Below are 24587 nucleotides of genomic sequence, written 5' to 3' on the forward strand. Positions count from 1 at the left end.
AGGCCCACTCCCATCCTCCTGAGTTTTAAATGTGAGCTTCAAGGGGGAAGGGGCACAGAGAAGTAACATGGAGCAGGCTGGTAAAAGCAAGAAGCCGAGAAGGCACCTGGGATGGATGGGGCGCTCGGGAAGGTACGGATTACAGGGTGCCTCCGATTTCACTGTCTTCGCCCAAATTTGTAGGTCGCGCTTTTCAGACCGGTCCGGGTCCCTACTGTATCGGAGAAGCCCCAGCCAGAGAGTCCTGGAGGCCACCCCTGGAACCCAGCACGCCCCCCTCCCGCACCACGGAGTTTTACTCCAGTATGTGCGGCGGCGGTAGGAACGCCGCTCTCTGATCCCACAACAAACAAGCCGGGAGCGGAAGACAAACTACTCCGGTAAAACCTTGGACTTCGGGGAGACTTGAGCGTGGCAGCCGGGAGAACTGGCCCGCTTTCCCCGGGAGGCGGCCCCGCGCGAGCTCTGGCTGCGGGCTACCCCGGCGCCCAGGCGCTGGCAGAGACGCACCCAGGCCTGCATCGAGAGAGGGAGAGAGCAAAGCTGGAATTGCCACTCCCAGACTTGCTGGAATGCAGCGGCGGGGGTGGGGGGGCGAGCCGGGAGCGCGCTTGCTCCCAATCACGGGAGGAGGAGGAGGTGGAGGAGGAGGAGGAGGAGGAGGACTGCTTGAGGAAGTACGAGAATGAAGTTGTGGAGCTGAGATTCCCCTCCTTCGGGAACCGAGCGACGAGGAGCGCCCTTTCCCGGGGCGACCTTTCCGGAGCTGCGCGACCGCCCCCAACCCCCTTCGTCGAGCCCCGCAGCCCTCCAGCCTGGTCCAGCCGGAGCCATGGGGCCCGAGCCGCAATGAACACCATGGAGCTGGAGGCCTGGTATCGCTGGGGGCTCCTCCTTGCCCTCCTGGCCCCTGGAGCCGCGGGAACTCAAGGTGGGTCTGGCGAGGGGGAGGGCTTGGGACAGCGATAGGCCCCCCCACCTCAACCTGGATCCCCGGCCCAAAGCCCCGGACCGGCGAGTGGCCAAGGGGTCCCGATGAGCCCTCCCCGCCGAAGTTTCGGAGAGTTCAGGTTCTCGGGGCGCGCGGGGTGCTGGGGCCGGGAGGGGGCGAGAAACGGTGGGGGCGGGGTGGGGGACGACTCCGCCGAAGCGGCCCGACGTCGCCCGACTCCCTGCGGGCTCCAGGAACTCGTCAGAAAAGTTCTCTGAGACTGTGCCCAAAGTTTTCTCCGAGGTGGCCTGCGTGGTGGGTGTCGGCGCGCGCGCGCACGAGTACGCGTTTCCCTACGCCGAGCCCCCTCCAGCCACCCCAAAGCTTTTCCAGTTGGCAGCCTCCGCCTCCGGACTGGACTGGGCTGGATTCCTTGGGGGGGGGGTGTCCCCTTCTGCCCCGCCCCTCCCCCTCCCCGCCCCCTGCAGCCGCCAGTATTTGGGTACCGGTTTCAGGCGAGGTCGGGGGTGGGGAGGGGGAGGTGGCCAAAAGAACCTGCTCTGCGGGCGGGGGGCGAGGCTCTGGGGTCTGGCTTAGGGGGAGGGGCCCCGGTTTGTTTTGAACCAGTTTCTGCAGGGCCTGCGCACTTTGTGAATTTTGGCGAGCGTGGCCGGCCGGGAAGGGGTGGTGGTGGGTTTCCTGGCTTGGAGGGTTCCTGGGCAATGGTCTCTGTGGCTTGATGGGCATATAGGGAGGGCTGAGTGCTTGTGCTGTCTTTTCTTCCCTCCTGCTGTGTGCAGGCAAGGGGAGGGTGCCTTGGGGGGAGTGTGTAGTCCGACCCATCTGTTTAGCCACATGCAGTAAGGGCGGAAGCTGGCATGCGCTTGGTGCCAGGTACACTCTGCTGGGCATACCGTGTGGGGTGTTTCATATGCATCCCCTCCTTTGGCCTCCCAGCAACCCATAACAGAAGTTTTACTAGTAGTGCCACCTTCCAGCTGAAGCCAGCCGCCAAAGAAGCAAGGTGCGGTCCCTGGGTGGCGGGGCTCAGAGTGGAACTGGTGCAGTGCCAGCCAGGGGGGCAATCTCTCTGATCAAGGGTGCTCTAGGAGCAGTGGGTGGTTGGGAACCCTGAGAGTGGTGGGTGGCAGTGCACCCATGGTGCCTGTGCTGTCAGTGTGTGTGAGGGGGCTGTGCCAAGTGTTCCTGAGTTGTAGGGTTTATGTGCTCTGCATCTGGCTTTGTGTTGCCAAACAGCGATCTTCCTGATGACTTGGGGACACAGGCTGAACTATGCCCTCTCTAGAAACTCCCTCAAGGTGCTGGGCCAGGTCTGCTGTAAACAGCGGGAGGTGGCCTCACACCTGCTGGCCTTTGTGGCTGCCCTGGAAGGTCCCTGTCTCCCTGGAAGCTGTTCTTCCCTTCCTAGTGGGACTATGGGCTGTGAGGCTGAGCTGCTACCTTCCTCTCCTTGGCCCTGGGAGTGGCCAAGGGGACTGCAGAGCGTGGGGACCTGGCTGACACTTTGATGGGACTCCCTGGTGTCCTCAGAGCTCCACCTTCCCTGGCTGAGTACAGAGTGACACTCACAAAGTGTTGCACAGCGGATGGTCACACAGGTGCATCCAGGTTCTGCACCCCCTGGGGCGGGGGGTGGGGTGGTGCTGAGTGCTTGGAGCAGGGAAGTGGCTGAAGGGGAGACTGGAGCAAGGTGAGAGGCCAGAATTTTGTTGAGATCTTTTTTAGAGGTCAGCATTTGTCAGTTGCAGCAAACACATCCTTTGAATCAGGAAGCCCTCATTTGTGTTTTCATTTTTCTCTGGTTCCGCCCCCCTAGCCTTCTTCCCCCTTTTTACTATTAAAGTGCTCATTTTATCTATTCAAGAGAAAAATAAAACTAGAAAAGGAAGGATCTAAGGTTAAAACAAAAAAATATATTGTGTTCCAAAGTATAATATGTAGAATAAGTAGAATATGTACTTTCTCCTGAATTAAGGTCCCCTGTGCTCCTGTTGGGTGAAATTCTGTTACCTTAACTTTCCAGGAAGTTCCAGTTTGCTTCTGGTAGGCAGGTTCCCATGCACAGAGGGTTGTGTTTTATTTCTGGCAACCCTGTGAAGGAGGGACACAGAGGGGACAGCTGGAGTTCAGAGGAACTCAGGAGCTGTGTCCAGTGCTCCTTAGCTTTCCAGTAATGTCTAGGGCGTTTGGGGACTCAAGTAAGAGGCCTTGAGAAAGTTGACCAGAGTCCAGTCACCAGGAATGGATGGAGCCAAGCCTTAGTGGCAGCCCGAGGGATTAAAGGTGCTGATATGTTTTGGGGTGGAGGTTGGCTCTAGGTTGGAGGAAGTGGGGCTCAGCTGGGGGATTCTGAGGTCCCTGCTTGGCTGTGGAGTACTCCCCCTTCTTGACCAGCTCATACCTGCCTTCCTCTCATGTCAGGGTGTCGGAGGGACAGTTAGGGTCTCTGATGAGATAACTGCTACAATGTTTATTGTGTTCCTCTGGTAAAATATTTTAAAATGCAAAAGAACAGGGCTTTCTCCTATCCTGAATCCTTCCAAAAGTACTTTCTCCTTCTGGGGAGAGAACAAAGCGACAGAATCAACATTTGAATCCAAGAGCAAGGAGCCCACTTTTGTTCATCTTCAGGATGGGGGAAGGAAGGCACCGGTCTCATCTTGTGTTTCAGGGCAAGGCAGTAGAAATTCCTGCCCATCTCGAATAAGTTTTTTTTTTTTTCTTTCTGCCCTTGGGGTGATTCATGTGAACCCCTTCCCTGAGATGGAGCATAAAAGACCCCCTCTACGTCATTTCCTTGGGCTTTTTCTGTCTTGGAGCCCTCTCCTGTCACTAAGACAGGAGTTCTCTTCCTCTCTTTCCTAAATAAATCATACTCTGCAAACTGGAGTTTGTCCGCATGAAAATTCTTTCGTGTGAGACAAGAAATGAGGTTTGCTCCCAAGTACCCTACAATGACATCTTACAACAAGGGGACTTAGAGCAGGAGGGAATGCATGGGTATGAAAGGCCAGGGTGGGGTGGAGGGGTGGGGAAGGGACAGGTTGGAAACCTGGGAGTGCAGAGGCTGGGGCAGGTCCCAGGGCAGATGTGCTTGCTCTGCCTTGGGTGATGGAAGGATCCGGAAAGAAATCTCTCCTCCACCTCCACCTGTGGGAAATCATTCTGGAGTGACATTTCTTCCCCTCCTTCCCCAGCCCTGGGAAGAGAACGGAGGTTGGGGCACAGGACGTATGTTCTCTGAAGGAGAGGGAAAATTATTACAGCCGATGTTTGTGTTGCCCCAGTTACGTTTACAAAGCCTGGCTGTGGTCACAGACTGCCTCTGGATTCATTCCCTAATTTTAACTCTCATATATTTGCTTGGAGGCCATAAGAGTCATTAGGACCAAGTTTAGGCTGGGACATAGTGCCCGGGTGCCAAGGAAGTCACAGGTGCAGAGATGCAGCTGACGGAGCCTCTGCCCTGAAGGTGGAGGGACTTGTTCAAGGTCCCACGGAGATGGCTGAGTGAGGGCTCTGGCCTCAAGATGGCCTAAACCCTGCAGGTGCAGTGTGTGGGCAGTGAGCCCTGGCATCGCTCTGGTGGGCTCGCACCCCAGGGATTTGGGGGAGGTGAACCTCTCCCTCAGTGTGCATGGCAATCACAGACAGCACTGGCTTTCCCGTTCAGAGCCAGAGAGGCAGCTGGGGCTGAAGCCTGGAAGTGGGGAGAGCAACCACTTGAGAGTCCAACCTCAACCATTATGTCCTGCGGAGGACCAGGAACCACTGCCTTGCCCAGTCCCTTTGCATCTGGAGCTCTTGGCTGTCCCTCATTTCTTCCTCTGGCAGACATAAATCCTGGTCCTGTGGACCCCATGCTGCCTTCGGAATGGTCCTGTCACACTGTTAGCCCTGAATGTTGTGGTTGTCGAGGAATGAGTGTCCTGGCTGCCAGTGTGGCATTAGAACCTTCTCCCCATCAAGGGGTGGGTGGGTGGACGTGGGGGTCACAGAGGGACCTAGGGAAGGGGCAGGTGGGAGGGAGGTGGGTGCAGGGGAGGCCTGCAGTGTGCCTTCTCATCAGCTTGGTGGCAGGGCGGCGGGTAGTATCCCACAAGCCTCCCAGGCCCTGGGTACCAATTTTCACCACCTGTCAGCAAACACTTCAGAGTCTTAGTCCCAGATTGGCCACAAGTCAGGTAAACAGACTGGTGTGTGGGGCGTGGCTGCCGCCCAGCCCCCTGCAGTGCCTCTGGCTGGTGTTTGGTGACATCAGGAAAGTGACTGTTGTCACCCTGTGTATAATATGGGAGGCTGCAACTTCAAGTCCTACTTCTGCTGCTCTTGGGGCAGTACGCTCTCTCTCTCTCTCTCTCTCTCTCTCTCTCTCTCTCTCTCTCTCTCTCTCTCTCTCTCTCTGAGGCTAGCCTGTTTGTTTTCCTCAAGATCATGGCCCCAGCCCCCAAGACGTTAGGAGGCCCGTAAGCCCAGTCCAGACAAGGTGGTGGCTCTTCTCATGGTGGTGGCTTCCCTGTGGACTGGCTGCCATGGCTGGTATCCCTTGAAGACAGTAGAGGGCCCTGAGGGATGATGGGTTCCTGTCACGGGCCTGTCAGTCGCTGTCCCCAGCTTGGGCCAGGGCCGGGGTCTGGGCCTGGACACAGCTGTGCCGATGCAGCAGCTGAACTGCTGAAGCTGGGGGAGGTCCCGGCCTGGGCGTTATTTTGGGCCTGGCCTCCCACCCGCAGCTCTTGTTTCTTTTGGGAGGCTTTGGGGGAGGGGTTGAGCCAAAGGAGGGGCGCAGTGGCAAGGAATGGGGGAAGCCTGGTAGTACCCCCTGTCCCGGTGTCCAAAGCAGAGAGACTCTGGTGTTCTAACTCTGTGCCTGTGCTCTGGGTTTCCTTTCCTATTTGGGAACATCCTGGGCAGTCTTAAGAGCCCCCTCTCCTTCCCAGGGAACTTGCGGGCTTGCCGTGCCAACCTCCCCCTAGCTCTGTGGAGGCAGGCTGGGGAGGATCTTCCTACCCCTTAAGACTTGAGCTTCAGCTGCAAATGACTGGGAGAGCAGGGCCCCTAGTGTCAAATGCCCAAAGCCACCTCTTGTGCTGTCCCATGGATGTGCTGTCCTGTGGGAGGCGCTCAGGCACCTGCAAGCCTGGGTAACTGAGGTGCTCTCCGCCCACTCCCCTCAAGCTCCTGGGCAGGATATACCAGGTGATTCATGTTCTCGCTGGGGCAGAAAAACAAGTTCAGCTGGGCACCTTCGTCTCCCCCCTGCTGGCACGCACGGTGTGGGGGGGTTTGACCTGCTGTTCCCAGAGTGCCCCTCACCAGGGGAGGGTTACCCCCCAGAGGCTCCCTAGGCTCCGTGGCCTGTTTTAGTTTCAGGAACTTCCACACTGAGGTCCAAGGGTGGGGGGAGCCAGGCACAACAGTGTATCTCAATGCCTCCTAGTTGGCACCAGACAGATCTACGGGGCTGGTGACGTGCCTCTGTGGAAGGAGTTTCATGGCATAGATTTCTGCCAGCTGGTTCTGGAGCCTTGCCCTGAGGAGGTGGCAAGGGCAAGGGTGCCAACTGTAGGAACCTGCAGAGCATGCCTCACCCCAGCCCGGGATCTGCCGCCGGGGTCCCCATGCCCATAGATGGCATGAGGCTCCTTTTATTTGCATGAGGGCGCGCTCTGGAAGCCTCTGCCAGTGTCTAGAGCTCTGGTCGCCTTGTGCTCCTCCCGTCCCATCTGTTGGGTGGCACTGTGGGGGTGGATAGGGCTGGCTGGGAGGTTGCCATGTGGGTGTGTGGGAATGGCATAAGGAGAATGCCTGGGGTTTGTTGGCATGGGAGAGGGGCAGGGGGTACCCGGAAGTTATGTGATTCATCATCGCCTCTCTTGGGGGGGGGTTTTACCCCTTGGCTCTGCTTGGTGTCTGTGGGACAAAGGGAGGCTTTCTTTGCCAGCTGACACCCTGTCTTGGCAGGCAAACCCCATGGGGCTAGCACACTAGGCCCCTATGGGTCCCTTTGATGGTTCCAGCCAAAGGGGAGCCCCAGATTTCCCTCTTGTTTCCAACCCAAGAGCTGCCTTCTGCTGTGGGTGCCCAGCAGCGGGAGGTGGGTGTGGAGGAAACAGGTAGGTTGGAGGAGGTCCCAGGGCAGTGTCCTCTGACCCGTGTGCTCCCTCCCTCCCACCAGTGTGCACCGGCACCGACATGAAGCTACGGTTCCCAGCCAGCCCTGAGACCCATCTGGACATGCTTCGCTACCTCTACCAGGGCTGTCAGGTGGTGCAGGGGAACCTGGAACTCACCTACCTGCCTGCCAATGCCAGTCTCTCCTTCCTGCAGGTGAGACTACTGGACACCTCTGCCAGGCCCTGCCTCCAGGGGGCTGAGCCCCTTCTGTTGATTTGAGGGTGGGGAGGTGGAAGAAGAGGGTGCCCTTCCCTGGTCTTTCCTTCTTGTCTTTCCTCCACCAGGAAGTCCTTTCTGATGTCTGACTCCTATCCATTCCATTACGCAATCAGTTGTTTTTCACTCTGTCACGTAGCTGGCCCAGACCCTGGCTGGGTGGGCTGTATCTGTTTTCTGCCATATTTTGAATTACTCTGGCCAGCATGGCCGCCTCCCCATGTCCACTGCAGCAGCCACATATGCAGTGTGGAAAGGTGGGAGAGGTGAGTTCCAAGTGCAGTTCTTTCTGTCCTGCCCCCCTGCACTGGCTCTGTTTTTCCATCTGTATAGTGGGAACAACTGACCTGCTGGGAAAACAGAAATGTTTGGGACAGAGTGGCGAGCAGCAGAGTAGAAATGGGCATGGCCTAATCACATTGTAGATGCCAGCTTGTCCAGGCTTCCCCTTTTCCAGATGAGAAAACTGAGAGGCTGAGTGGGTGGGGCTTGATGGTCACAATGTGCCCCCTCCCCATTATTTTGGATCCAATGTGATGCCTGGAGGACCATGTACTGCAGGAGGGAGCAGGGCTGCTCGGGGGCCCAGACCTGCCCCTCATTCCCTCCCCGGCACTGTCCCCTCCCAGGACATCCAGGAGGTGCAAGGCTACGTGCTCATCGCTCACAATCAGGTGCAGCAGGTCCCGCTGCAGAGGCTGCGCATTGTGCGAGGCACCCAGCTCTTTGAGGACAGCTTCGCCCTGGCCGTGCTGGACAATGGTGACCCGCAGGACAATTCCACCGCCATCCCAGGGGTCACCCCGGGTGGGCTGCGAGAGCTGCAGCTTCGGAGCCTCACAGGTGACTGATTTGTGAGGGCTGACCCGCCACCGCCCCCACCCCCACAGCTGGCCACGCGGTGTGAATTGGAGGTGGCTTCCCCTCTTCCTCTCTGGGTGGAGGCAGGCAGAGTCAGGTGAGGGAGGGGTTATGGAGAGAGTTCCTTTCCTCCCAGGAAGTGGCAGCTTGTGCCAGCATATACATGTTGATCATTAGAATGCAGGCTGGGTGATTACCCTGTAGAGTGCAAATGTGCAGCCAGCATCCTATGGGGCTGTATGTGGCGGGCGAGGAGCTGTGGCGCATGCTCCAGGGGCTGGGCACTTGGCGTGCACGATCCCCATTCCAAGAATCCTGCAGGCGAAGCATTGGTGTCATTCTCACTTCAGGATGGTTCAAGGTTACACAGCCAGGTAGTGGGGAGACGGGGCTCTATGCTTTCTATTACTTATTTCTTATTAAAAAAATGTTTGTTTGTGACCGGCATGGTGGTTCCATAGGCTAATCCTCTGCAGCACCAGCACCCAGCACCCCATAGGGGCATCAGTTCGAGTCTCAGCTGCACCATTTTTGATCCAGCTCCCTGCTCATGGCCTGGGAAAGCACAAGAGGATGGTTAAAATCCTTGAGTGCCTGAACCTGTGTAGCAGATCTGGGAGAAGCTCCTAGTTCCTGGCTTTGGATCGGATGGATTGGATCGGCTCCGTTCCGGCTGTTGTAGCCATTTGTCTCTCCTTCTCTCTATAAATCTGCCTTTCAATTAAAAATAAATAAACCTTTACAAAAAATACTTTAAAAAATCCACCAACATTAACAAGTTGTTTATTTACTTGAAAAGCAGAGAGAGATCTGTCTCTCAATTCATTCCTTAAAGGACTGAAACAGTCAGAGCTGGGCCAAGTTGAAGACAGGAGCCAGAAACTCCACCCAGTCCTCGCATGGGTGGGAGGGACCTGCGTGCCAGGAGCATTATCTGCTGTGTGCCAGGAGTAGTAACGGGGAGCTGGGTCGGAAGTGGAGGCAGAGACATCCCAGGCACTCTGTAGGGGTTGTGGGTGTCCCAAGTAGCAGTTTCACCCTCAGCACCCATTCCCACAGGGTCTCTTTTTTTACAACCAGGCAATGTGCACAGGTTAGAGAGGACAGGAAAAGAGGTCACGTGTACATGGGCATCTGGATGCTGTGTGTGTGTGTGTGTGTGTGTGTGTGTGTGTGTGTGTGTGTGTGTGTGTTGAGGGGAGGGTGTATATGATGGCAGGAAAAATCCTGGGGCCTGTTTGAGAGGCAGAGGGAGCCCCAGGAGAAGACAAAGTGATGGACATCCGGGAAGGGTGTGTTGCATGATTGATGTCTGCCCTACAGAGATCCTGAAAGGAGGAGTCCTGATCCAGCGGAACCCACAGCTCTGCTACCAGGACACCATTCTGTGGCAGGACATCTTCCACAAGAACAACCGGCTGGCTCTTACCCGCATAGATACCAGCCGCGCTCGGACCTGTAAGCCATGCCCCTTCCTGCCCCGCAGCCTACACCGCCTCGCTCTGCCATTCCAGCAGGCATCTGTGGTTCTTGATCCTGTCTTCCTCTGCTTTGGGATATGCTGTGTCCAGTCTTTGGCCATCCCTATTCCTTGATCACCTCTGCCCTCCTCCCTGTCCCCCCAACAACGCCCCGCATCCTCCCCGGGTCTCCATGGCTGCTGTTGGTGCTGCCTGCTCCTGCCTGCTCCTTTTGCTTGCTGTGTCTCATTGCTGCTGTGCTCTGATCCTCTCCGCAGGCGCCCCATGTTCTCCAGCTTGCCAAGCCTCTGGCTGCTGGGGAGAAGGTCCTGAAAATTGTCAGAGCTGTGAGTTCTTGGGGAGGCAGGGGAGCTGGGGTGAGGGTGGGATAAGAGGCGTGGGGTGTCCTCAGAAGGGGAGGACGTTTCCCAGCAAAAATGTGCCCATCCTCACCCTACCCTCTGTCCAACAGTGACACGCACGATTTGTGCTGGAGGCTGCGCCCGCTGCAAGGGCCAGCTGCCCACGGACTGCTGTCACGAGCAGTGTGCCGCCGGCTGCACAGGCCCCAAACACTCCGACTGTCTGGTACACAACCTTGATGCCTGGGCCTATGGGGCCTCACTCTCTGGCCCGCCTCCCCCGGGGATTGAGGAAGGGGAGGGCACCCTGCCTGGTGATGCCCCTGGCAATCCAGTGACACCAGCTGCCCTCCCACAGGCCTGCCTGCACTTCAACCACAGCGGCATCTGCGAGTTGCACTGCCCAGCCCTGGTCACCTATAACACCGACACATTTGAGTCCATGCCCAACCCTGAGGGCCGCTACACCTTTGGTGCCAGCTGTGTGACCACCTGTCCCTGTGAGTCCAGGGGGATGTTAGGTTGCAGGGCTGGGGCTGTGGACCTCTGGCTGCCACCTTTCCTCTTTCCTCTCCTGGTGGGCAGGAGAGGCAGCTAATCAGCCCAGGCCTGGGGGAGACACACTAGCTGGTTTAAACCTGGCTAGCCCACTCTCATCTGTGAAACTGGGGTAAGACTAGTTCCTAGCTCATGGGACGGTGATGAAGTTGGCGATGAGTTGACATTTGCCAAGCTTTTACATTGCCAGGTAATGGCATTGTGCACTGAAGGCTAGTTTTTGTTCTATAGTTTGGGTAAATCAGGGCGTTTTGTCTGGCGGCTCCCTGCTTACTGAAGAGCATGTGCGGGCAGAGTTGGGTCCTAGGAACGGCCCTCTGCCTCTCGCAAGAGGCAGGAGTAGGCCTTTGGGTCCTGGTTGTGCCACCTCATGGTGGGTGAGCATGGTGGGTGAGAGTCTGCCACCTAGGCTTGCATCCAGGCTCCCCCACTGAGCAGTGCAGCTGACTCGGAGTCATTTATGTAGCTCTTTGCTTTGCTTTCTCTTTTTATAAAGTGGGAATCTGACCTAGGGTGGCCATGAGTAGACAGGAAGAGCAGGTGCTCAGGCACCAAGTCTGGACCCACAGGGGACTTTTTTTTTTTAAAGATTTATTTTTATTATTTTTATTGGAAAGGCGGATGTACAGAGAGGAGAGACAGAGAGGAAGATCTTCCACCCGATGATTTACTCCCCAAGTGAGTGCAACGGGCCGATGCTATGCCGATCCGAAGCCAGGAGCCTTGGGTCATCCTCGTCTGCTTTCCCGGGCCACAAGCAGGGAGCTGGATGGGAAGCGGGGCTGCCGGGATTAGAACAGGCGCCCATATGGGATCCCGGGCGTGCAAGGCGAGGACCTTAACCACTGCGCCACCGAGCCGGGCCCAACTTTTTTTTTTTTTTTAATTTGTTTTTATTGGAAAAAGATTTACAGAGAGAAGGAAAGATATCTGCTGGTTCACTCCCCAAAGTGGCCACAATGGCTGGAGCTGAGCCTGTCTGAAGCCAGGAGCCAGGAGCCTCTTCCAGGTCTCCGATGCAAGTGCAGGGTCCCAAGGCTTTGGACCATCCTCTATCGCTTTCCCTGGCCACAAATAAGGAGCTGGATGGGAAGTGGAGCAGCCAGGACATGAACTGGCTCCATGAATGGGCCCCTGGTGGGTGCAAGGCAAGAATTTAGCCACTGAGCCATCGCACTGGGCCCTTGTGGGTGACTCTTGCCGTTGCTCTTGTACCTGGACAAGGGCTTGTTGCTCAGGATGTGTCTTCCTAATCCCCGCAGATAACTACTTGTCTACGGATGTGGGCTCCTGCACCTTGGTCTGCCCCCTGAACAACCAGGAGGTGACAACTGAGGACGGAACCCAGCGGTGTGAGAAGTGCAGCAAGCCCTGTGCCCGAGGTATCCCATTCCCGCCTTGGCCAGCCGCAGTTCCTGTCCCTCTGGTTCCCTACTCTGGGCAACCCCCTTCCTGGGACCTCCCTTTTCTCCCACCAGCTGTGCTCGGGTCCCTCCCAGAGCAGCCCCACATGCTTTCCTTGTCTCTGCTGTTGGTGTGGGGAGGGGGCTTGTGCCCAGATCAGGGAGAGGTGGTCGAGCCTCATCTTCTGCCCCCACTTCTGCAGTGTGCTATGGTCTGGGTATGGAGCACCTGCGGGAGGTGAGGGCAGTCACCAGCGCCAACATCCAAGAGTTTGCCGGCTGCAAGAAGATCTTTGGGAGCCTGGCCTTTTTGCCTGAGAGCTTTGAAGGGTAAGGGTGACAGCATGGCCTGAGGTAGTGTCAGGACAAGTGGAAGACCCAGATGTGGTGGCACGTCTGAGGGGATGCCGGTTGGAAATGCAAAGGATGCAAGCAGGAAACCAAAGAGAGCTAGAGCGCGTGTGTGTGTGTGTGTGTGTATGAGAGAGAGAGAGAGAGAGAGAGAGAGAGAGAGACAGGGCAGGGATAAGACTTTTACAAATGACATGTTATCCACGACCATGGACTTATCTGGAGGTGAGAGCATCTGTTTAAAGGGAAATTGTCTTTGAGTTCTTTACAGCTTAATTGGTAATAACCTAAGTTGTAAATAAATGCACACCAGCAGGTTAATGCAAAACAAACAGTGGTAGATACTCTTTTTAATTTTATTTGGAAAGGCAGATATACAGAGAGGAGAGATAGCAAGATCTTCCATCTGCTGGTTCATTCCCCACATGGCCGCAGTGGCCAGAGCTGAGCTGATCCAAAGCCAGGAACCAGGAGCCAGGAGCTTCTTCGGGGGTCTTTTACATGGGTACAGGGCTCAAGGACTTAGGACATTCTCCACTACTTTCACAGGCCACAAGCAGGGAGCTGGATGGAAAATGGAATAGCTGGGACTAGAACTGGCAGCTATGTGGAATGCCAGCACTGCAGGTGGAGGCTTAACTTGCTGTGCTATGGTGCTGGGCCCAAATATAGACATCATATACATACACGTGTGTCCTGTTTGTTGAAAACAGAGATACTAATACACAGAGTGAGGACTTCATGCTAGGATGGTGATGTATTAATGCCAGCATGCTCTCAGCACCCCAAAGTCAACAGCACCTGACACACAGGCTGGAAGAGTCTCAGGTCACACGGGCCCACACTGTCTGAGGTCCCTGGGTGAGATTGTGAACAGACAAGGCCACCGGGTGGTGAGGGAGATCTGAGCAGTGGTTGTCCTGGGGCTGGAGGTGTGACAGGGGGCACAAGGGACATTCCTGGGTCGAGGGGAGGGCTCGGTGTGTGCCGTGGGGGGTGCAGGAGACAGTGCACTTGCCCACACTCAGCCACTGCATGCCAGCCTCTGCCCATGGCGTCGTTGTCAAATTATGCTTCAGTGAAAGACCTGGGGACGCATCCCTTACTCACCTGCTTCCTCTCTACGCCCCTTTCTGCTTGTGCACAACTGGGACATGTTTATCTGGGCTGTTTACATGCGCACGGACACAGGCGGGGAGAGGGATGGTGGTTTTCATGGGGAAAATGGGGAGGTGGGAGTGTGTGGGTGACAGCATGTGTGTGAGCACTGCCAGTTCCTTGTGGTGGTGAGCTGGGCAACCACCACCCAGCCAGGCAACCTCCATCTTTCAAGCTGCAGGAGACGGAATTGGGAGCCCTGATTTGGGAAGGCCAGTCAAGTTGCATTTGCATCAAGCTGAATAACTTACCTAGTTTTATGCTTTTCATCCTGCTGTGCCTGCTTTCCATCTGTAAAATGGGTACACAAGACCAGCTTCCACCTTGGGAAAGGGTGACAGCGTGTGTGGGATGCTGTTTGTATAGTTTGTGGCTGAATCCAGGTTTTGCAGCGGCTTCCCTGGCTATGGACGGATGGTTAGGTTGTTTCTGCTATTTGTTCTTAGAAGCATTCCTGCCTTCCGCATACTTCTGGCCATGGGGGCCAGTGCCCTTCTGGGCACATTCCTGGAAGGAAGAACTCTCCCTCTAGCAGAGTGGATGCTGCCAGGCCCGGCCTCGGCTGCCAAGTTTAGCACAGGGCAGCCAGGCTTGCTGGGCTGAGAGGGGCTGAAGTGAAGGTGTTACTTGGAGGGTGGTGGAGGGCAGGGAGAGTAGCAGATCATGAGCACCCTGCTTTTTGGTCCAACCGACTCCTTCCCTTATCTTCCTAGGGACCCAGCCTCTGCCACTGCCCCGCTCTCGCTTGAGCAGCTCAGAGTGTTTGGAACCCTGGAAGAGATTACAGGTGGGCTGTCTGTGCCGTGTTCCGCAGAAACTGGGTGTATGTGTGTGGCTGGGAGGGCATCCTGGCCTTGCCTTCACCCACACAGCCTCCCCCTTCGCCTGCAGGTTACTTGTACATTGCTGCATGGCCAGACAGCCTGCCTGATCTCAGTGTCTTCCAGAACCTCCGAGTCATCCGGGGACGAGTTCTGCATGAGTGAGTGCTGGGGGAGAGGGACATGACCAGAGTTGGGGGTGGGTGGGAGGAGTTCCTGTGAGAAAGTGAGGGTATGGGAGGGGCTGGAAGGGCTGGGCAGGTGTGCACCCAGGCCCTGAATGCTACTCATCTTCCTGCCTGCCTCCGCCCTGCAGTGGCGCCTACTCACTGACCTTGCAAGGCCTGGGCATCCGCTGGCTGGGGCTGCGCTCATTGCGGGAACTGGGCAGCGGCCTGGCCCTCATCCACCGCAACCCCCGGCTTTGCTTTGTGCACACGGTGCCCTGGGAGCAGCTCTTCCGGAACCCACACCAAGCGCTGTTGCAAAGCGGCAATCGACCAGAAAGCGAGTGCAGTAAGTTGGAACCCAGCACCATGGACTCCACCCCTACCACCTGCACTGACAGGGACCCCATCCCTCCCCTCCCCCCGACAGCAGCTTTCTGGGGGCTGCCCTATCCCTGGAACAGCACTCTGGCTTGGACTCTCCATATGGCTTGTGACAGGGTCCTACCACACGGTCCGAGTGCTGCCTTGTCCGTTCCCCCATTCCTGGACTTTTGTGAGGCCACAGCTACCTCTCCTTGCATTGCCCAGCACTCAGTCCCCTGTCCACAGTCCCTTCCCCTGGATCATCGGACCTGGAGCCTGCCCTGAGTCCCCTCTGCTCCCTTCCTCCTCACTGCAGCGGGTGAAGGCCTGGCCTGCTACTCATTGTGCGCCCACGGTCACTGTTGGGGGCCGGGGCCCACCCAGTGTGTCACCTGCAGCCAGTTCCTTCGAGGCCAGGAGTGTGTGGAGGAATGCCGAGTACTGCAGGGGTATGTGGGGCGAGGAGGGGCAGTGGGGGGAGTGCATGGAGGCTCCTTGCAGACCCCCTCACCACCTGTCCCTTCCCTCAGGCTCCCGAGGGAGTACGTGAGTGACAGGCACTGTCTGCCCTGTCACTCTGAGTGTCAGCCCCAGAATGGCTCTGTCACCTGCTTTGAATCGGTGAGATTCTGCTATGCTCCAAGTGAGGGGAGGGGGCTCTGGGGCCCGGCTGGGTGGCGAGGGACCACAGCACTCACAGTTCACACTGGGTGGCAGGTGAGGGTGGCTGGGATGCAGAGACCCTGGGAATCGGCCTGTGTTCTTGGCCTTGGCCAAGCTCAGGCGGTCAGAGCCGTGAGCTCAAGCATCTCCTACCTGGATTCAATTCCAGGCCCTGCTGGCAACCTTGTTTTTATGGCTTATGGAGTGAATGTTATCGTAGTAACCACCTCACTGGGGTGTGGTCAGAGTGAAATGAAACAAGGTTTGGCAGAGTGCCCAAGCACTGCCCAGGCTGTCTCTCCACCATAACCACTGGTGCCCAGTGGTTGCTGGTCTACTCTCTGAGCTGTGCTGGCTCAAAGCAGGGCTGCCGAGGGAGGGATGCCTAGGGAGCAGGGAGAACAGTGGCACCAGTGAAGGCAGAATCCAACAACCCAATGTTGCTGGCCTGGGGGAGTCAATGCCAGCCCCCCCACAAACTCTTCCTCCCCACCCAGGGGGCCGACCAATGTGTGGCCTGTGCCCACTACAAGGATGCTTCCTATTGCGTGGCTCGCTGTCCCAGCGGGGTGAAGCCTGACCTCTCCTATATGCCCGTCTGGAAGTTCCCGGATGAGGAGGGCACATGCCAACCGTGCCCCATCAACTGCACCCACGCGTGAGTCTAGGGACCTTTTCCTCAAAAGGGAGGGTCTACATGTCAGAAAACTCTGGGGCTCTTGCTGCAAAGGCAGGGCAGGGCACGACTCCACTTTTAACTCGAAACTCTACTCTTTGCTTTCTGGTTTTCTGATCACAAAAGTAACATGTTAGCACTTTGCAATTGAAGCTTGAAGGACAACAAATGTTGCCAGCAGTTCTGGGCTAATAATTTGAAATATTCCCCTCCCCAGTAGCTTTCATCCATACACATTCTAACATGCATTTCTTTCTTTCTTTCTTCTTCTTCTTTTTTTTTAAGATTTATTTATTTTTATTGGAAAGTCAGATTTAGAGAGAGAGGGCGAGACATAAAGATCTTCCATCCTCTGGTTCATTCCCTGAGTGGCCACAATGGCTGAGGCTGAGCCAATCCAAAGCCAGGCTCCTGGAGCTTTGAATCCAGGTCTCCCACATGGGCGCAGCGTCCCAAGGCTTTGGGCCATCCTCTACTGTTTTCCTGGGTCACAAGCAGGGATGGGATAGGAAGTAGAGCAGTCAGGACATAAACCAGCGCCCAAATGGGATTCTGGCATGGGCAAGGTGAAGATTTAGTCACTAGGCTACTGTGCAGGGCCCCTAGCATGTATTTCTTTACAATATGAAGTAATAGGGGCCCGGCGCGGTGGCGCAGTGGCGCAGTGGTTAAGATCCTTGCCTTGCATGCCCGGGATCCCATATGGGCGCCGGTTCTAATCCCAGCAGTCCCGCTTCCTATCCATGCTTCCTGCCTGTGGCCCAGGAAGGCAGTCAAGGACGGCCCAAATCTTTGGGACCCTGCACCCGCATGGGAGACCTGGAAGAGGCTCCTGGCTTCGGATCGGCATAGCATCGGTCGTTGCACTCACTTGGGGAGTGAGTCATCGGAGGGAAGATCTTCCTCTGTGTCTCTCCTCTCTGTATATCCGCCTTTCCAATAAAAAAAAAACAATATGAAGTAATAGACCCATGTGTATTGTTTGCAAATTACCTTCCTAATTAGCATATTCTTGCCATGTTTCTCCATGGCTCCACACAGTAATCAATCTTAATTTTTTTGGGAAATATTATTTATTTTGATAGCAGAGTGACAGAGAAAGGAAAAAGAGAGAGAGAAAGAGACCTCTATCTACTGGTTCATCCCAGATGTCCAGAGTAACCAGGACTTGGCCAGGGCTGTAACTAGAAGCTAAGAGCTTCATCCATGTCTCCCACGTGAGTGGGGGGTGGCCCAAGCCCTTGGGTCATCCTCCACTGCTTTAGCAGGGAGCTAGCTGGATGAGAAGTGGAGCAGCTGGGACTACATCTCTGATATGAAATTGCAGTGTTGTAGGCAGCAGATTAACCTGATGCGCCACTATGCCAGCCTCTCCCTTATTTTAATTTTTCTATTTGATTATCCTTACACCTACTTGTGGTGGACATTTTTAGCAACACAACACTATAAATGTTGCAAACACACCCTTTTACATGGCTGTCCCGCCTGCTCCAGGGAGTACCGCATGGCCCCCTGGGTGTGGGCTGGTAGGCTTTGCTGCTCACACTTGTTATGAGTGTGTGTACTCAGTTGACTCTTGGGAGTGCTGTTTGTATAAGTCAGAGAGGATCCAGACACAGCAGTTTCGCGGAGTTCATCTGGTCTACTGTTGGATTGGCTTTGTGTGTATGTCTGCAACAAGGTTATTCATGTAGGATTGTGCAGTGCGCCTTTTTAAAATTTTTTATTTAAAAAAAATATGTATTTATCTGCCAGACAGAGAAGAGAATGAACCTTTCATTTGTTGGTTTATTCTCCAGTTGACTAGAGCAGTTGGCACTGCCCTCGGCTGAAGCCAAGAGCTTCATCCAAGTCTCCCACATGGGTAACAGTTCCCAGCACTCAGGCCATCTTCCGTTGCTTTCTCACGCACATTAGCAGGGAGCTGGATCGGAAGTGGAGCAGCTGGGACTTTCTGAACCTGCACCCATATGGAATGCCAGAGTTCCAGGCAGCGGCTTATCCCACTGCACCGTAGTGCTGGCCCTTATCATTTCTCTACGTTTGGAATCTTCAAGCTCTTTCCCTCCAAGTCTTAATAAAATGTCCAGCTGGTTATAGGGGCTGTGGCTGTCACCCCATGGGGCTGTGGAACTCACTGCCCTCGCTTCTCCTTCTGCGTCTTCGTGCTTATCTGTACCCCCTCTCTCTTCCCTGGTCCTGTCCTGTGCTTTCGCTCATCTTAGGGCATCTGCCTGTAACACTGTCCTTTTCAGAAACCAAGGTGTAATCTGTAACCAAGGTGTAATCTAGCCCTGTCCATGTTTGATGGGGTAGTGAGTGTGTGCACTTGACCTCTATCCCTGTGAGCAGGCCTGTGCAGCCTCCCACCCTCTCTGTTCAGAAGTGCAGGCAGTTTCAGGGGATAAGCCACTGGGGAGGTGAAGGGCTGGGTGTTCTGGGTACCCCCACATATCCCAGGGAGCAAAGGATGTAGATTCCCAGCTAGAGAAGAAATAATTTTTTGGGGTGGCGACCTTGTGCCCAGTTTCTGCCTTTGTCAATGGGTATAATAACCCGGCCCCACCCCCGTGGGTGTGGTGAGGTCCCGGGAGCCTGGAAGGCGTTGCCTGGAGTTGTTGATGATGGGTCTATCTCTTCCACAGCTGCGTGGACCTGGATGACAAGGGCTGCCCTGCCGAGCAGAGAGCCAGGTTGGCCCTTCATGCCCAGGACATCCTTTGGGGGCCCTTGCTGCAGGGAGGGGGTCATTCCCATAGCATATCTCCCTCCCCAGTCCTCTCTGTCACGGGTGGGCTACTCCTGCTTATTTAGGGTGCAGGGTGCAGGGAGGCTCCAGGAAAGATGGTCATCCCTGGTCCTGGCTCCCGGGAGTGGCTGTGTGTCTCCTGAGGGACACGGCAGGGCAAGAAGGTGCAGCTGCAGCACTGGCACCAGAATAGGAGAGATGCTGAGCTGGGGGTGGCGGGAGGCTTCAAGGAGGAGGTGGCTTCGAAAGAGGAAGCAGGTATCTCACCTGCATTCAGGTCGTATTAGGGAAGGGTGCAGCCGGAATATCCAGGCCGTGTCCACAGGGCCTAGCTTATGGTTGTTGAGTGTCCACAGGGAGGGATGAAGGAGTGAGGTCAGAGTCAGATTGGGGTTGGATCTGGAGGACATAAGCCTTGACCGCCAGGCCATGGGGTTGGACTTGATTGTCTAGGCAGTGAGGGAGCTTTGGGGAGAAGCAGATTCCAAGCAGTGTTTCTCAGAGGCTTGTTCCATGCCAGGCCCTGTGCTGAGGAGGGGAGTGGGGTGGGGCAGGAGAGGGACAAGGATGCCTGGAGTGTTGGCTCCACGGCTCCAGCAGACCCCAGATGACTGACTCTCAAAGAGGAGCCCATGGACAAGTGGTGGTCCAGGCAGAGGAAGGGCGTGGGCAAAGGCTGGGAGGTGTGGCGGTCATGACCTTGGGTGAATAGTTGTTTGGGTTCTGTTTGACCCACAGTAATAGTGGAATGGCTGGGTGTGCATTCCTGGGCCCCACCCCACACAGCAAGCAGAATCTTCGGGAGGGGCCCAGCTCCATAGTGGTGCATATTAACAAGCTCCTAGTGACTTTTCAGCCCTGAGCCATGGCCAAGGGCAAATATATGATGATTTGGAGATCCTTAAAGGGCTTAGAGTGACTGGCAAGGAGTTTGGTCTTCCTGGCAGAGTAGTGGGGGATCCACAGCAGGTTTTAGAATAGGAAAGAGAGTGTCAGAGGTTGTGGCCCCCACTCCCAAAGCTAGGGACTGTCCTGTCATCCCTCCATGGGGGCTCTCTTCCCCCTCCCGCTCCCTGACCCTGGCTCCTGCCCCTAGCCCCGTGACATCCATCATCGCCGCTGTGGTGGGCGTTCTGCTCGTTGTGCTCATGGGGACGGTCCTGGGGATCTTCATCAAGCGACGGCGGCAGAAGATCCGCAAGTACACGATGCGGAGGCTGCTGCAGGAGACCGAGGTGAGCCGGGCTGGCTGAGGGCTTCCCCGCTGGCCTGAGGCTGTGGCTGCTCCCCTTTGGGTCCCCCGGCCCCAGCACTGAGCTGGTACCTCCGCCCTACAGCTGGTGGAGCCTCTCACACCAAGTGGAGCGATGCCCAACCAGGCCCAGATGCGGATCCTGAAGGAGACGGAGCTGCGGAAGGTGAAGGTGCTTGGCTCAGGAGCCTTCGGCACAGTGTACAAGGTCAGAGGCTGGGGTGAACGGCTGGTCCCGGGGGTCTGGGGGGTGCCGGCGGTCAGAAGAGCCTGTGGAGCTAGGCCCATGGGCAGGGAAGGGGTGTTCTGGAAATGGGAACGGCCCCCAGTGGAGCAGGGTGAGTCACTTCTGCATTTTTCCTCTCAGGGCATCTGGATCCCTGATGGGGAGAATGTGAAAATTCCTGTGGCCATCAAAGTGTTGAGGGAAAACACCTCCCCGAAAGCCAACAAAGAAATCTTGGACGTAAGCCCCTGCTCTCCCTCCCACAGCCCCGCAGCCAGGGCTCTGATCCCTCTAAACTGATATCTGGGGGAAAGGGGACAGATCCCCACCCCTAAACTTCAACCCTTAACCCCTCCAGTGTGTGGGCCACAGCTGTGTTTTGTGATGGGTTGGGGTTGGTGGGCTGAGGGTCCCCAATCCTGGATGGCAGTGGGGCCAGGGTTGGTGGTCTCTGCCACTTTCTCAGTATCCTCTGACCCCCCAGGAAGCGTACGTGATGGCCGGAGTGGGTTCCCCGTACGTGTCCCGCCTCCTGGGCATCTGCCTGACATCCACAGTACAGCTGGTGACACAGCTGATGCCCTATGGCTGCCTCCTGGACCATGTCCGCGAGCACCGTGGGCGCCTGGGCTCCCAGGACTTGCTGAACTGGTGTGTGCAGATTGCCAAGGTATGTGCTTTTGGGGGGCCTGGGCTCTGCAGGCTCCTGGGGAGGAGACCCTAGTCTTTATGGGGCCAGGGGTGGGCTCGTTCCCTGGGAGAGGGGTAAGCTGAGGCCCTATGCAAAGGTCCACACCGGTGCCTCCCCTACCAGGGGATGAGCTACTTGGAGGAGGTGCGGTTGGTGCACAGGGACCTGGCTGCGCGCAACGTGCTGGTCAAGAGCCCCAACCACGTCAAGATCACAGACTTCGGGCTGGCTCGGCTGCTGGACATTGACGAGACAGAGTACCATGCTGATGGGGGCAAGGTCAGAGGCAGGAGCAGAGTGAGGCTGGGTGGGGTGGGGGCTGCCACCCCCCGGAGAACTTTGAGACCATCAATCTCCTGCCACATCCAGTTGGAAAACGTCCTATGTCCTCCCAGGTGCCCATCAAGTGGATGGCATTGGAATCCATTCTCCGCCGGCGGTTCACCCATCAGAGTGATGTGTGGAGCTATGGTGCGTGGCGGAATGGGGTGGGGCTGGGGAAGACTCAGGTACATCTTAGTGTAGGTATGTGTTGGGGGAGGCAAGGGCTGCCCATGCCCACCTCCCAGGAACCAGGGGAGGACTGGGTAGGTCTGACCCTGGACATCACAGTCCCACTGCCACCATAGTGCCAGGCTCCTGGGCAGTGCCTCAGGGCTAAGGACACTAAAGCTGCCGTCCGTCGATCCCCCGTCTCTGTCCTAGGGGTGACTGTGTGGGAGCTGATGACTTTTGGAGCCAAACCTTATGATGGGATTCCAGCCCGGGAGATCCCTGACCTGTTGGAGAAGGGGGAACGGCTGCCCCAGCCCCCAATCTGCACCATTGATGTCTACATGATCATGGTCAAATGTGCGTGGCCAAGCCGGGTGCGCTGGGAGGGGGGGTCAGGAACCTGATGCATGTGAGCCCAGTGGCCTGGTATAGAGGAGCCCCTTCTATAAAGTCTAGGGAGTCTAGTGAGGGAGAATTCCATGCATGTTAAAAGGAGAAGCTACAAGGCATGCCCAGAGGTTCTGGCACAAGGCCACAGAGCCTGGGACTGCTGCTACTCCCTGCAGGCCCTGGGCTGTCAGTGAGGGTTGTCTTGTCCAGAGGGGAGGCGGGCCAGAGGTTCCCAGGGATGCAAGCTAGCACACTGGGGAGGGAGCACCAGGCCTGGGATGCTGAGCTTGCTTCTGTCCCAGGTTGGATGATAGACTCCGAATGTCGGCCCAGATTCCGGGAGTTGGTGTCTGAATTCTCCCGCATGGCCAGGGATCCACAGCGCTTTGTGGTCATCCAGGTACTGGGTCTTCTTGCCCCATTTTGCCACACCACTCCTACTGGGCAGGGGTGGGAACAAGGAACTCCTGGGAGCCCTTTGCCCTCCGCGAGCTTGCCACCCTGTGCCTCCTCCTCCCCAGAATGAGGACTTGGGCTCTGCCAGCCCGCTGGACAGCACTTTCTACCGCTCGCTGCTGGAGGATGACGACATGGGGGATCTGGTGGACGCTGAGGAGTACCTGGTGCCCCAGCAGGGTTTCTTCTGCCCAGACCCTGCCCCGGGCACTGCAAACACAGCCCACCGCAGGCATCGCAGCTCATCCACCAGGGTCAGCACCTTCCCCCAACCCCAGGGGGACCTTCCTTTGATGTTCCACTCCACTTGTCTCATGGAAATCCTGGTGGGGGGAGGGGTTCCTACTGCCTTCTGGTCCCTGTGACTCCAACCTGTCTGCTGCCACTGTGTCCTGTCCCCTGACCCTGTCACTTCCCATGGGGTCACCACCCCAGATCTGTGCATGACTTCCATCATGGCCTTTTGTCTTGTCCCCAGAGTGGCGGTGGTGAGTTGACACTGGGGCTGGAGCCGAGTGAAGAGGAGCCACCCAGGTCCCCAGCGGCCCCCTCGGAAGGGGCTGGCTCCGACGTGTTTGATGGTGACTTGGGGATGGCGGCAGCCAAGGGGCTGCAGAGCCTCCCCCCACATGACCCCAACCCTCTGCAGCGGTACAGTGAGGACCCCACAGGACCCCTGCCCCCAGAGACGGACGGATATGTTCCCCCCCTGACCTGCAGCCCCCAGCCCGGTATGGATTCTTGGCTTGTGTGAGATGGGCAGGCATGGGCGGGGCTCTGCTGTGGTGGTGGCAGGCACAAGCCTGACTCTCTCCTGTCCTTCCAGAATATGTGAACCAGCCTGAGGTCCGGCCGCAGCCCCCTTCCCCACTGGAGGGCCCTCTGTCTCCTGCCCGGCCAGCTGGAGCCACCCTGGAAAGGCCCAAGACTCTCTCCCCTGGGAAGAATGGGGTCGTCAAAGACGTTTTTGCCTTCGGGGGTGCTGTGGAGAACCCTGAGTACTTGGCCCCCCGGGCAGGGGCTCCCCCTCAGCCCCACTCTCCTCCTGCCTTCAGCCCAGCCTTTGACAACCTCTACTACTGGGACCAGGACCCAGCAGAGCGGGGGTCTCCACCCAGCACCTTTGAAGGGACTCCCACGGCAGAGAACCCTGAGTACCTGGGCCTGGACGTGCCAGTGTGACCCACGAGGTCAAGTCCACTGAAGCCCTGCTGTGCCCTCACTTGGAGCGGGGGCGCCCCGACTTCCAGCCACATGACCAGGAGGCGAGGAGAGGACCCTGTGAGCACCTCCAGGGCCACCTGCCATGGCAAGCACATGTCCTACGGCATTCTCTCCCTGCTGTGTCCCCAGGTGGCTGGGAGGGGCTCAGCCAGGCTGGAAGAGTGGGGTTTACCTTGGCTGACTTTGGAGCCCTGCACCACCACACCCAAGGCACCAACAAATGCCATAGCCACAGCCTCCTCATGCGAGGCAGAGGCTTGGTACTGAGGGACTGAACGTAGCTGGGCCCAGGAGGGGAAGAGGCCTGAGGGAGCATCCCGGAACAAGTGCTGCCCGTTCAGGCTGATCCCACGCTGTGGCACCGTTTCCAGGAAGGAGGGAGTGGCCCAGCGTCCAGACCCACCCTTGTACAAAGTGTTTTTTGTTTTGTTTTTACTTGTTTTTTTTTTTTTTTTTAAGATGAAATAAGGACCCAGGGGTGAGTGGGAGTCGTATGGAGGAGGATGTCCTCCTTCTACACCCACTTGACTCCATCTGCAAATATATTTTGGAAAACAGTTGCTGGCACTAGCCTACGTTGGGGCAGAAAGGGGCGTGGAGTGCCAACCCTGCTGCTCTGGTACTCTCCTCCCTTCCTGATGGTGTGCCTGATAGCAAGGGGCTGGCGTCCTGCCCCTCAGGCTTTAGGATGGACGGGGCATCGGGCAGTTGAGTTTCTGATTTGATAACCAGATTATTCTTTTGGAACAATCTCATTGTTAAGGCCACCCACCAGCATGGCGTCACCTCCTGCTGCTGGCTGTGGGGTGTAGGTGACCGGGTGGCAGAGAGAAAGGCCTTGGCCATGAGAAGCCCACCTGCTAGGGGGTGCCAGGGCTGGCTGCCTGCAGTGAACATGAACACACTTGCCAGT

General features: G+C 56.8%; 1 protein-coding gene across 19 annotated transcripts; it reads left to right on the forward strand.

Moving 5' to 3' along the window:
- The first annotated feature begins 613 nt into the window (after positions 1-613).
- On the forward strand, positions 614-23666 carry ERBB2 (erb-b2 receptor tyrosine kinase 2). Of its 19 annotated transcripts, none has more exons than XM_041001008.1 (27): positions 850-931; positions 7131-7282; positions 7975-8188; positions 9530-9664; positions 9945-10013; positions 10139-10254; positions 10387-10528; positions 11849-11968; positions 12193-12319; positions 14212-14285; positions 14390-14480; positions 14636-14835; positions 15169-15301; positions 15383-15473; positions 16013-16173; positions 18837-18884; positions 20037-20175; positions 20278-20400; positions 20560-20658; positions 20903-21088; positions 21233-21388; positions 21505-21580; positions 21815-21961; positions 22297-22394; positions 22516-22704; positions 22929-23181; positions 23277-23642. In XM_041001008.1, exons 1-27 carry the CDS (start codon positions 850-852, stop codon positions 23630-23632), a joined length of 3777 nt encoding a protein of 1258 aa, XP_040856942.1. In that variant the 3' UTR covers positions 23633-23642. The 19 variants fall into 19 exon arrangements, with proteins under 19 accessions (XP_040856957.1, XP_040856942.1, XP_040856940.1 ...); XM_041001006.1 differs by having other exon boundaries at positions 859-931; positions 9452-9664; XM_041001009.1 differs by having other exon boundaries at positions 859-931; positions 14390-14483; positions 14624-14835.
- Positions 23667-24587: the final 921 nt, after the last annotated feature.

The sequence above is a fragment of the Ochotona curzoniae genome, unplaced genomic scaffold, assembly GCF_017591425.1.
Source record: "Ochotona curzoniae isolate NIBS_2020 unplaced genomic scaffold, NIBS_Ocur_1.0 scaffold_2453, whole genome shotgun sequence".
In the NCBI taxonomy this organism is placed as follows: Eukaryota; Metazoa; Chordata; class Mammalia; order Lagomorpha; family Ochotonidae; genus Ochotona; species Ochotona curzoniae.